Source organism: Gadus macrocephalus, chromosome 18 (genome assembly GCF_031168955.1).
Source record: "Gadus macrocephalus chromosome 18, ASM3116895v1".
Lineage (NCBI taxonomy): Eukaryota > Metazoa > Chordata > Actinopteri > Gadiformes > Gadidae > Gadus > Gadus macrocephalus.
In genome coordinates this window covers 9,421,746-9,435,694 of record NC_082399.1, presented here as the reverse complement: position 1 = coordinate 9,435,694, position 13,949 = coordinate 9,421,746, and the positions used below count along the sequence as shown (strand labels likewise).

Genomic DNA, 13,949 nt, shown 5'->3' with positions numbered 1-13,949 from the left:
AAGAGCCGGTCACCTCTCCTTTGATTACCTTCTGACTCTACCAATAACAGTGGCTTAAAGACCCTCTCCCATTTCTACAAGCATTGTTTAGCGAAGGCTCTCGTGGATGCCTTGCAGTACTGCAAAGGAGTTTTTAACGTCCGTCAGCCAACCAGAAAGAAAACTTTTGTAGCAACTTTGTGTTTCCAAACTTTTTAGTTTTTTTTCCCAACAAAGTACTTACGGAGAATTCCCGGGTGGCCACCATGAGGTGGTGGAAGGGGATTCTGGGCCACTGGTCCAGAGGGAGAACATTTATGAGTGTGATGTGTTCACCTACCCAGACTTGCTTTCTTCTTGCCTGGGACTTAATCGTCGATATCATCCTAGCAAAAAGATCCTGGACAGCCAATCAAATTGAACTTTGCTGTTAGTCAAATCCATCACAGTTTGTATTGTTTTTAGCCTGACTGTTCATCCTTTAGCCTGACTGTTCATCCTAGTTAGAGATTAGCATACTGGCTATTTGCGGCTAGCCCAAGCCAGCCCATCACACACACAGCGGCTCACACGCTGATGAATCGAGTTAGGTTACATTCATTCCTAAAACATCAATCACGTCCCAAAAGTGCTTTATGCAGCATGCCTCTGTCTGTAACATTTTGCAGAAAGTTTGAGATTTATTCTTATTTACACCTTTGCCTTGAAACTCGGTGGTAAAGCATTGTTACAAGGATGAAGCAATTATTATCTGTTCAAACCTTTTCCTCAAACTTAGGCATAATAGTTACACAAGTGTTTTGAATCTCATCAAATCGCAATTTAAATAAGGTTGTGAGATTGCGATAAAAATAAAGGTTTTCTCCTTCCAAACATATAAAGCTAAGGCAATGTTTATGCAATTGTGTCTGAAACATTGCCATGCTGTGCCTACATCAAAAAGGTTGTAGAATATAGATCTTCTGTAAATAGGGCCTTAATCTCACATATTTGGTAACCCAACCACCAATCTACAATTACAACCCAATTAGCATACTGAACAGACAAACAAGGTCCACATTACAGAGATGGTGTGATGGACGGGCAGTCAGGCAGAAATTAAAGGACAAATATAGGACATTCAAACCCATATTGAAATGGGTATGATTGGGAGATAAACAGCCAATCGGTTAACCTCTGGGTCACCAAGATGCCTTGACCTCCTAATTCTCTCTCTCTCTCTCTTTCACACTTGCTCGCTCTCTTTCTCTCTTTCTTTCGCTCTCTCTCTCTCTCTCTGAAATATATTTAAAAGCTCCTAGTATCTATGGAAATCCAAAGAGGACAAAAGGACAGCTAACAATGCTGATGCTCTGTGCCATTGAAACTTGTTGACAGCAGTTATGGCAGAGGATAAATACTTTAGAATATCGTTTTGAAAATTCCCTTTGTGTCAACCCCTAATGTTACATGAATCACTATGTGTTGGTGTTTTTGTTTCTCTTTGCCATTGCACACACAAACACACTCCATTCCACACATGCACACACAGAGTTCATCACACATTTTCCATCACGGTTTCATTTAAGTTTGCTTGTGAAGTTTGTTTTACAGGTTGTGATGCGGTAATTTTCCATGTGGTTTGTTTAAAGAGGTGTGTGCCAAAGTAGGCTAATGATATATCTTTAGAAAAGTGGAAATTAAATTTGCATGTAATTGGTTAAACCTTATGTTTGATCGTATTAATAATACAGTGAGCTTCTGGGTTTGTGTGGAAGAAAGGCTCAATTACGCTTGCTTTCAATTAATTACTTCTCTCCACTAGAGGGCAGAGTTACACCGTAGCCTAAAAGATCCGCCACACTTTAGGCTTTAGGCTCCAAATAATTGCTGATATGTTCCTCTTTGTTGACTTTACACGACAACCATAGCTTAGAGCGGACATATACGCCTCCCTCTCTGGAAGAGAAGTCGACAAAGTGTCCTTATTCCAAAGAGTAAATTAAAGATATATTTTTGTTCTTGTGTAAACGCTTTAATACAAGTAACCACCAAGCCCAAATACTTGTTTTGATGAAGCGTCATACAGTCGTTCAACCTCAACGGACGTCCAAGAACTCAACTACAAAGACTGTACTATTGTTACAGTTCTACTCTCACTGGATATTTTTAATTTATTGTTAAACCAGATCTTAAATATTTATGTACAATCGGATTTTGTGATGATATTTTGTGGTAACCTGTATTTGTACAATGAAGTGACTTTTTGAGTGTCATTTGGTTATATTTGGGAAATTGTTTATGACACAAAGACACACTGTACTGTTTGAATGCTGAACTTTTTATGTTGATGGTGTAAACCCTGTCGTTATAGTTGTGATAGTTGTCTACAGCGGTCGACCTGGTAGAAGGGCCTCAAAATCCTGCTGTGTTTTACTTTATTTAAAATATATAAAAAAAATACTTCTCAAACAACCTACCAGGTCAACTCAACTCGTGCATGACTGTGAGATTGCCACCGTTTTCTGATCTTGTCATCTTCAGTTTGGCGACATTGTGAAGTGCCTTATCGGTGGCGTATTTTACCCCCATTACGGTCAGTTCAATGGGAGTCCTCGAGTTCCCTCGCAATGAATATGAGATAACGTTTCCAGAAAAGTCTCCCATCGTCCCTGAAAGATTGGATTTGTTGGAGCTTTTTCTGTTATAAATGACCTTGTGTTGTAGCCTATTTGTTATTGTTTTTCGTTTAAAGTGGGAAAGCACGTAGTTGTTACTTGTTGGTCAGCCGGAATCGTTTTTTGGGATGCTGGAGTCTTTGGTTTGAGACCGTTTAAACCGAAGAGTAATAATCTAACCTGAACAACGACGCCTCCTCTGGTGAGAACATGCCAACCCGGCCACTGTATCTAACGCTATTGGCTTGTGACATCGGTGGTTTCGTATTTGTTACTCTTTAAAAAGTAAGGCTGTGCAGTAAAAAATAAAAAAGCAATCGCTCTCAAACCCAGGATAGCTTTCGGATCACAGTTTGGGAAGATAGCCTAGATAAAGGGTTTCATCGCAAAATGGTGTTTATCGTATGTGGCAAGTTTGTATTTGGTTTTTTAACCTTCTTCCAGTGTTCGGGTCAAATCGGAGTGATGATTTAGCATAAATTGTAATTTATGCAAAATCATCAATATGGGTTTTTCATCTGATTGCCTCCAGATCTTATTTTTTCCTCCCGGCATTTGAAGATAAACAATTCCTGATCACAACTTTAATTGAATTTGAATGATTTAGTCAACTTTTATCACACCTGTGGTGTTCTGGTTGCAAAATGACCGTCATAGGAATGAATGGGCAAGACTACATTATGTTCATATAGCAGATGGAGAACATCCCCGCACACACAACCCCTCCCCCCAACCATAAACACACACACATACACACACGCACCACCCACACATTCCCCCTCCCCCACCCACCAGGCCCCAAACGAATATAATATAATAAAAGGGAGGGCAATGAACACTGGAGAAAGGTTAGATGGGCCACAATATCCCAAACTCCTCTCTCCGACGGGATAAATATGTGAAGTGAACTCTGACCTTAATGAGGAAAACTTAAAGTGTTGTATTTTCCACAGCTGTATTTATTGTTGCTGGCAGCAGTATAGACGACTGTATTTTCCCATGATTGATATCTCCCTTTGGAGTGGAACCCCATGTGTGTGTATGTGCCTTTGTGATAGCGATATTGCATGGCATGCTGGCATTAAACACAGGTGTTGTAATTCAGTCAGTCTGACCTCTGCTGCTTTTCTATTGTCCAGCCATTTCTATATGAACTTTTTTCTTACAATAAAGGATCTCTAACTTTCGAAACAAAACTGCATCAGTTTTATTTTTATTTGCATAGAACCAATTCATGGATAATGATGTATGTGTATATGTTCTTCCCACTGTTGATCTGGGCTCTGGCTAGACACAACCTGAACTAGACCATAATCAAACCAAGTGATGTGGTGGAACAACAGGGTTGTTAAGGTAGGCCTTCTTCTGTTGTAATTTGCGTTTCTTTAAAAAGATATATAATATATCTGCATTTTCCACCAACAAACATTTGCGTTAATGTAAAAAAGCGTTGAGTGATGTTTTCTAATGCCCTATTAATCCTCCATTAGTAGCAGTAGTTCCAGAAGGAGAAGGCCCTCCGTACCATCAGCCCCTGGTAGTCTCCTCACTCCACGGGAGGCCCTCAGTAAACAGGGTTGAATCCTCTGAATCCACAAAGCTGCTCCTCTCATTGAAGTCTATTACATGCTAATTTCCCCATTAGTGCTGCCTTTGATAAACAGAGAAATATTTGATTCGGTCCCCCGTCCGCAACAGTAAGTGTTCCTTACTTATCCCCCCCCCCCCCCCCCCATCTCCATCTCTGATGAATCCCCTAATCTAAGATGGAGGGCCCTCATGAGGCAGTGGTGGTCTTCATCTGTTGAACACTCGGTACTCGTGTTTACCCAGTGTTTCATTACAGAACTTCAAAGAGTGGCTTTACTTTAACACCGCAGGATAAAGACACCCAATGGGCATAGGGTGTGTGTGTGTTTCCTAATTTGTTGAATATGTCATTCATTCATTTGTTCATGCCTTTACTGCGTTCATTTCCCCTTCACACACCCTTCACACGTTCACTTATCTTCGCTGCATCTCGGCCCATGGCTTTAATTTGACCAGCGGTAACATTTAAAAAAAGGATTCCCAGAAGAAATTCAATATTGCGTTACTTTATATAGAATCCGGCACCTCACTTATCCCGACTCATTCACAACCCAGCGGTTTAGATGCAGATTTATACAGAAATATTTAGTATTTTACAAAGAGTGTTAAGTTAAACCCATGTTGTCATGCATGCTGTAATTTAGCCCTTGAATTGTGCATATGCTTGAAGGAAATATCGGAATAATAAAAGCAACAAATGAGTACAATATCAGTGATCTGATCACTATTCATTCCTTCCGTTCATTGTTGTTGTTTTTCACCCAATATATGTTAACTGTTTACTCTACGATTTTATTATGGAGTATGTATTTCCTTGATATGCAGTTTTATCCATTTATAATTTCTCATTTTTTTAGACAGGTGTCTACTTAAGGCCTCAGTAGGCGTAGGCCTACTTAGTACTTTGTCAAATCAGCTAATTAAAGTTTTCAAACCGTCAAACTACAGAGATGTCCTTCCCTGACATCTAAACCAGCTGCAGTTCTATTAGGCATGCAGACTAGTGTCGTCTCTTTCATCACAAGCGCACTTTGCTGTATTATGTTCTTGTCAGACGAACAGACGACTCAACTTGAATAGCAGACATCGCGGGATTCTGGCGGGCTATCACGTGCAGTTCCTAGCAACCGGCCACAAAGGGGAACAAGACATTTCTTCCAAACGCATTCGACGCGTCGTTGTTGTCCTCTGCTTCAAAGCAGCAATCAACCAATCTCTCAGCATTGTTGCCTCTCTTTGGTGCACAAAGTTTTCTATTGCTGTAGTTAATGAAGAAGTCCCTTTTGTTTTTTTTTTGTGTTTCAAATGTGTGTTGTAAAAAAAAAAAAACGCGCCTGAATCAGTATTAAGCAGGTTACTAATAAGGGGCCGATGATAAGAAAACGGGGCTGTTTGGTGAGGTGTATGGATACTCACCGAGCACCGATTAGAACTGCCAGGTCGACCCCCGTTTGATCATCAAAGGGGTCTCTTTTTTTTAGCACCAAAGCTGGTTTACTCACTGCAGGGCTTCGGCTGCACAATTAAAACAACGGCGCGGACACAAAGGGATTGGGGATACATGTGTGCCGATGGATGGCTAATGAAGTGCGCTGAAGGTTTGTCTTGTTATAGTGTCCCATTGTAATGAGCAAGCTCTGCTTGGGGACATCAAAAGACCCCTGTGTGTGTGTGCTCTTTGGGAGGGGGTCCCGACCCCTAGCACACTCGCGTAGCAGACAAGGAGGTGGGCAATTGTTGACTCATCGAGGTTCTGCTTACTTAACGTGTTAGACAGTAGATAGAAGAGAATAGAAAAACAAAGCTTCAGATTATTGCCAAACATTAAGTCCTTCTCCCGCTAAAATAAATAATGTTGTAGCCTGTGTAGTTGTATGTTGTATGTGTTTGTATTAAATCCTTTCGATCTATTAAATAGGCTATGCGGTATTGTATTGGCCTGTTGCGTCATGAGATAGGCCTACAGCGAAAAAATGTGGGGTTTTTTTGTTTTTGTTTTTTCAGCCCTTTGGCTTTGATTCACAAATTCCTCTCGAAGTCCTTATTAATAGCCCACTATTTGTAGCAGGACACAAAAACGAGGTCACTTCGGATGGGAATTCCTCGTTGAAGAGTAATAATTAAACAGCATTCATTGCACACAATACCAAAAACCCTTAGAAGTTCCTCAACCGTTTCAACATTTGCATATTTTGGGGGATGACCCTTTGATCTTCACCGCGCGGCTCTAATCACCCCCGTGCATTTCACAGGCCCCCACCGTTACAATTAGGGATCAAACGATGCTAATGGGTGATTGGGCCGACTGAATGATCACCCATTAAGGACCACTAAAGGCTGTCTGTCGGCCCGGCTGTGCCACTTGGTAGGCCTACCTGTCAGCAATCTACGCGTTGCGTGGCAGTATGCTCCAATTGTAATAAAACACATACACGCGTTATGTGTCCGTATAGACGATCGATATGATGAGTTGTAAGCAACATATGCCATCTGATTTAGGTTGACTATTCGTTGTAAGATTATGTACGCACAAACTGAACGTTTTTATTGAATATTGGTGATCATGCTTGCTGTGCGTAAAAGCCCAGCGAACCTATTTTACGCGCAGGAAGACTGTGGCCTTTCCAAATCTGGGCTTCATATAGTTACCGAATTAAACCAATTCGGCAAATATATAACTCAAAAGCCTACCTTGACCTTAGATGCAATATCAATGTAGGCTACAGGCCGACTTGGCGCATCGATACACCTGCTGTGATATGACCCATATCAGCATATGAACAACACTTGGAAATAGATGAGACTAAGGAACTCAAATGCCTTGTTTGATCTAAGACGTCGGGGATCCTGGTGGATAATTGCACACAAACACTGCCGGGCATTTGGCTAAGATAGATTCCTGTCCGGGCCAATGATTCATCGTATCTATCTCTCTGTGTGTGTGTGTGTGTGTGTGTGTGTGTGTGTGTGTGTGTGTGTGTGTGTGTGTGTGTGTGTGTGTGTGTGTGTGTGTGTGTGTGTGTGTGTGTGTGTGTGTGTGTGTGTGTGTGTGTGTGTGTGTGTGTGTGTGTGTGTGTGTGTGTGTGTGTGTGTGTGTGTGTGTGTGTGTGTGTGTGTGTACGCGTGCACGCGTGCGTGTGTGTGTATTGGTCATCCCATGCTGGCCTACTCGCTGGGAAGAGAGCCGTTTCCCTTTGAAATTCCATCTCCCCTTTTTGTTACACATGACCGGGGGCGGGAAAACAAACAGTTGGGCTCGGGTATAAAAGCAGCGGCAGCTCCTCAACATCAGTCAGTCTCTGGTGAGCGGTGTGTGTGTGTGTTTGAGGTCACAAACCCGAGCGGTGAACCATCGACAAAGTAGCCTATTGGATTTCCATTTTTGAGCGTTTAAAACGTTGTTTACAAGAGAAGGATCTATTTGCGTCATTTTGGTGCGACACTTAGCCAGATTTATAGGCATACCTCGTCCTTAAATACAAGGATTTATATCAAATAATACAACAGTCAACTCTCTTGAAAACATGATTCAGTCGTCGGTGTTCCTCGCTACGGCGTATCTGCCGGTGATGTTCCTGAGTGCACTTTGTTCGGGATCTCTGATGTTCAACTCCAATGCGATAAAGAACCTTGCACCTGGACCGGGGACCCCGATTCACGGTGCGGGACAAGACGCGAGCTCGAGTCCAGATGAGTTCGGTTTATTGGACGGAGGGCATCACAACTTACTGATTGATCCCATTCAGGTAATTTCACTTTCTTAATTATTTTTATTTTATATTTTATTTCTTCAAAGTTGGTAGACTAAGTTGTAAAGTTTGTTTAATTTGCCTAATTGACTAGTTACCTTTATGTTTATAAATAAACCAACCTTCGACGTTAAGGTAACATAAATCTTTCCCGCCAGGCGTTGGCCTGCTCTGCGGATGACGAGTGCGGGGAGCACGGCTTCTGCTACGCCTCGCGCGGAGCCTGTCTGCCGTGCAAGCGGCGCAGAAAGAGATGTGCTCGCGACGCCATGTGTTGCCAAGGAAACCAGTGCAGCAACGGTAAGATGGAACGCGCTGTCTACAGTTTAATGGATTTGACTCAATGAGCTTTTTAGTTTTTAATGGCACGCAAAAGATAAAATAACCTGTTAAGGTTTTTGGAATTGACAAACTCACATTTTTTCCAGGAATATTAACAAAAAGAAAAAATAATATATGTAAATATAATTTAGTTTTCTGTAATTCGATAAAAAAGGCACCAGGTGAATATACGAGTGTAAGTAGCCTACGTGTGTGAGCGTGCATGTGTGTTCTTTTAAGCCACTGTAGCATGTAAGCCTCCTCTCGTCAATTTCCTGCTCCTCCTCACCGCTCCTGTTCCCTCCCTCAGGTGTGTGTCTTCCCATGGACTCGGACATCGTGCAGCAGTTCACGGTAGAGGAGCCCAGCGCTTCCGTTAGCAGCACCGCTGGTAACCACGGGGCTAATAACCATGGCCCTAGTAACCATGGCCCTAGTAACCATGGCCCTAATAACCATGGCCCCAGCCACGGGGCTAGTGGCCACAGCATGAACAGCCAGGAGAACAGACCAGACGAGCAGAACTCCACAACACACTCAACCTCCACCAAGGACCCCCATAGTCCCCCCACCAGAGGTGGGTCTGCCTACACACATTATAAAGCTATTTCTACCGTCTTTTCTGTAGTTATTTTGTTGTGGACTTTGTGGCTGTAGCTTGCGGTGGACTATAGTCTAACGGCCGACTCTTCTCCTGCAGGCCTGGAGGGAGAACGGTGTCTGCGTTCCAGTGACTGCTCAGGGGGCCTGTGCTGCGCGCGACACTTCTGGTCCAAGATCTGCAAACCCGTGCTCAGAGAAGGCCAGGTGAGCGGAGAGCTACAACACATACACACGCCAACGCACCCATTATTACAAACGGAAGTATGCAAGGTATTGATTTGGGACTTGTTTTACTAACATTAGTTCCTATGCGTTGTTCTCGTGATTCCAGGTTTGTACGAAACACCGTAAGAAAGGCGCGCTTGGTTTGGAGATCTTCCAGCGCTGCGACTGCGGGGCGGGGTTAGCCTGTCGGACGCAAAGAGGAGCTGAGGAGCAGCGGATGCACAAGGCGGCCAGGGCCCTCCATACCTGCCAGCAGCACTGACCCACAAGCCACACACACACACACACTCCTACGAGCCACAGATACACACACACATACACACACAGACACACACACCCACCCACGAGCCAAAGATACATAAACACACACGCACAACCACGAGCCACAGATGGGCGCGCACAAACACACTCACACACACACACACACACACACACACACGCACACGCACACGCACACGCGCACACACACACACACACACAAACAACTGATAGTGACAAAAACACATGCCTGCCGGACATCCAAGAGACACAGTACACACATGTGGACAGTACACACAAGTTGGAATCGCACACAAACATGCACTAAAGGGAGGCAAAAGAACACACACACACACATGAATGATAGACTCTAAATAATTGTTATTCCTTACTGAAGTATGCATAGTGGCACGATACTACCTAATATTTAATGACATTATTTGTATTAGCATACAATACACAATAAAAGAGACTTTATTTTTTCATTACATTTTTGATTCTCTACTTAGTGTTCTAATTAGTTCTCTCCAAACCCTGGGCTGAAGGCATATTGTTAGCAATCAGGTTAATGTTTTGAGGAGACATTGGAGACATTTGGTCTTTATTCAACCACTATCGCTCTCCTTGGTTTAGAAAACACCCGTCTGTGGTGTTTTGTTTCAGCCATTTTCTGTCCCTGCAAGTTGACATTGGCAGATTCATTAATTTGGGGATGTATCATTGCTTAAGGTGTCATAAGCTTACTATGGAGTAGAAATAGGATTGTTTCTCTGTGAAACTAAATTAAATAAAGGTATACTACAGTAAATTACTGTACTGTAAATAATAGCCAGAACTCGGTTGAGTTTGGGCAAATTGTAATGTAAGTTTTTATTTCACTGTCCGTTTGAAGTTTGAACAATAACTACAAAAGATCACTTATAATATCGAACAATTACAATCAGCTATGATCCAAATGTCGAGCCTTTTCATGACAAAATTAGAAAGTATTTATGAAATCTTCCATTTAAATCCAGATCTTTTTTTACAATGTTAATAACAATTTTTTCAATAGGTGCTTCTAATTCCATGTTAGAACATTGTACGTATTTGGTGTATAGTTTGTTGCAAATGTAAATTTTGTGTATTTTTTCTATTGGAAATAAACGATAGTCCTGCCCTATACTTTGACTTTATTGTCTATTTGTCTTTCTAAAAAAGGTCTTCAAAAGGAGTCTCAACTGAAGGGACAAGGCGAGATGGCCCATTTGTTAATTATTATAAGTATTAAGTAGGAGTTACAAGGTTACTGTTGTCTGGAGTGTTCTAGTGGCTAATCTGTTCTATACTGCCAGCAGTAAAGGCTACATTCTGTTACTCTTATCATTAAAAGTTATAACTTACTAAGTATACTTCCATGTTAACAAATAATACGTGTACAATAGCAAAATAAATTAGAAACTTTAGTGTTGGGCTCCCAGCACAATGGCTTTACGTTTGATTCCCAATCTTTTCACTAGTCCAACTAGTTAAAAATTGGGTCAACCTCCTGACCCAATTGCTAAACCAATACTTAAAATGTTGCCATCCATAATATTAACCCAACCTATCGCTTACCCTATCTCTAACTAATTACCAGATTACCAACTATATTTGGTTTAAAGCCAAGGCTCCGTGCCGTCTCCCCAGAAGTATTAACATAGTAGGATTGCTGGATCTGAGATGACCCTATTACCAACCCTAACCCTGAAACCAAACCTTAATTCATAAACCAAACCCTGAAACCAAAATCAAACTCTAAAACCAAACCCTAAATCCAAAGCCTTGAATCCAACCCTAAACTGAAACCCAAACCCTCAATCTAACCCCTAAACGAAAACCAACTCTTTAAATCAAACCCTAAAACCAAACTTACAAATAATAACCCTCATCGGGATTTTAGCAGAAAAAGCGTATCACCATGTATGAAGATATGTGTATTCGCTGTCAAACGTAAAAAAAAGTATATGTTATCGCTACGAAACATGCAAATATATATTTACAAAAAACTAACTTAATTCCATCTTATTTAATGCTTAACTCCGGCTTAACTACCGGCTTACTTATCTTTTGTAGGGTCTCGTATTTGAGTTTCTCTGTAAATCGTTTTGAATAATTCTATCAGAATGCTCTTAAGGACAGAAATAACCAAATCACACATATGTCCTTTGTGTTTCTCCGGGGATCCTGGCGGATAATTGAACACAAACACTGCTGGGCACTCGGTTAAGACGGATTCCTCTCCGGGCCAATGATTCATTGTATCTGGGTGTGTGTGGGTGTGTGTGTGTGAGTGTGTGTGTGTGTGTGTGTGTGTGTGTGTGTGTGTGTGTGTGTGTGTGTGTGTGCGTGTGCGTGTGTGTGTGTGTGTGCGTGTGCGTGTGCGTGTGTGTGAGTGTGTCTGTTTATGTGGGCCTGTGTGTAAGTGTTTTGATGCACGTGTGTGCGTTCACGTGTGTGCGTTCACGTGTGTGTGCGTACGTGAGCACACGTGTGTGTGCCTTAAGGTGTGTGTGTGTGCGTGCATGCATGCGCCTACACCATCTCAACCCCCCCCCTAACCTGCTCTCTGTAGGAGGGGCGGGTGGCGTCTACCTGCCGTGGTTCCCGTGGCCGAGGGGCCCGTGACCGAGGCCCTGTGGCGCTTACGGCCGACGCTAATGAAGAAACATTAACCCGTGTGCTTGGGTCACCAGAGCGCTGAGACCCTCTCCCCGTCCTTCCCCTGGCGCTGGGCTCTGTTTGGGTGAAAACACAGAGCCGGGATCAAAGGGTGTCCGCCGTGGAGCAGCGTTACAGACGTGTCCGGACAGCTCCTCTACTCTGGTTCTCAAGTAGCCTCTTCTTCAAACCGTCAACCCCCCCTTCCTCTTCAGGCTCCACTGCTCAGCGGACTGCACTTCCGTCCTCTGTTTGCGGCCTTACTTTGTCTGCTCCTTTCTTTCTTCTTTTTCTTTCTTTCTTTCTTTTTCCTTCTTCCTTCCCCTTTTCTTTCTAACCTTCTTAGAACTAAATCTATTTTTGATTTGCTTGTTGCGCTGCCTTTCGTCTCCCGCTCCTTCTTAATCTGTCCTTTGAGAGACGGGAAGAGAGAGGAGAAGAGAAGAGGAAGTCTCAACGTTGTTTTGACAGTTGGGGCTCATCTTACGCCCACGGATGAATATAAAACCAGCCAGTCGGGTCTGTTTTTAACACTCCGAGGCAAAGCCCTTACTCGGATTCAGGAAGCCTTAGTGGAGTTTCATTTACTATACAAAGATATAAAGTTGAAGGCCGACTCAATTAAATCAATCAAAAGCTCAATCAACCAAAGGATTTATTCTATAATCTTAAAAATCTTGAAAATCAAACATTTATATTCTTGTCTGTTGAGAATTTTTTGAAAAGCTGCATTGCCGCATCGTGACTGTTAGTATCGCCCCATACAAGGATCTATTCATATGAAAGCAGCTCTAAACAGGTCACTTGTGATGTCACTAATGTATGTTTGAATGTAAAAAACATTTAATGGGCTCGCTCACTTCAGGTGAGCTCCACAGGGAGCCGCTTTGATTCAGGGTCCCGGAGCGTGTCGGCGATGATGATGGAGCCTTACTAGCACATTCTCACAACCGCAGCGTACGTGTTTGAGGTGTACGGTAGCTTTTCTGCATGAAACCTCTTTTCACTCTCTCTCTCTCTCTCTCTCTCTCTCTCTCTCTCTCTCTCTCTCTCTCTCTCTCTCTCTCTCTCTCTCTCTCTCTCTCTCTCTCTCTCTCTCTCTCTCCCTCTCTCCCTCCCCCTCTCTCTCTCTCTCATACACATGCACACACTCCCTAGAGTGCCTGACACCCTGAAAGCCAGCAGACCTGTCCTGCCAACCTACAGTAGTATATGCCAAAGCATATGAACGTGTGTGTGGTTAGCTCCTCCACAAGGAATGTACTAGTTAGAGGGCGGTGTTGAGCAGTAGTAACAGCCTGTGTGCAGAAGTTTTAACCTCAACTTTCCAGAAGCAGCTTCATAAATCGTCTTAAGCGGAGAGACGGCGGCAGCCTCAGCAGAGGCCTGAGCAGAGGAGGGTCTCAGGTTGGAGCCTCTGGAAAACCAATCCCGGAGAACCTCTCTGGTGCCTCCAGGCTCGCTCGGAGAGGCTGCAGGAAAACACCTGAGAAACACCTTACTAACCACACAGCACAGAGGGGCTTTGTGAGGATCGTCCAACGCCAACAGGCTTCTCTGGGACTGCATGGGCAGGAAGCAGAGCATCGGACTATAATGTATGTTACATAAAGGATTTACTGGACATCCGGGTGTGACACAACTAACCTTAACCAAAAATAATTCAGCATGCGAAAACTGAATTAGTTCATTTCAGGGAAATTACTAAATAGTAAAAAGTAATAGTGTTCCTATTAGGCACACTATTACATTTTACTATTTAGTCATTTCCCTTTAATCCACAGGGATTTAAATGTCATTAAGGAGCAGTGATATGGTATGTTGCTCAAGCATGCCTACAGGTGGACTGTGGGCCACACATGTAACATGTATCTTGTGACACATATTT

At 42.9% G+C, this 13,949-nt stretch overlaps 1 protein-coding gene across 1 annotated transcript; it reads left to right on the top strand.

The window, feature by feature from the left end:
* Positions 1 to 7,513: 7,513 nt before the first annotated feature.
* Positions 7,514 to 10,546, top strand: dkk1b (dickkopf WNT signaling pathway inhibitor 1b). Its single transcript, XM_060036985.1, has 5 exons — positions 7,514 to 7,972; positions 8,134 to 8,275; positions 8,607 to 8,873; positions 8,997 to 9,103; positions 9,231 to 10,546. The coding sequence occupies exons 1-5, from the start codon at positions 7,751 to 7,753 to the stop codon at positions 9,384 to 9,386; spliced, it is 894 nt and encodes a 297-aa protein (XP_059892968.1). The 5' UTR covers positions 7,514 to 7,750; the 3' UTR covers positions 9,387 to 10,546.
* The last annotated feature ends 3,403 nt before the right edge of the window (positions 10,547 to 13,949 follow it).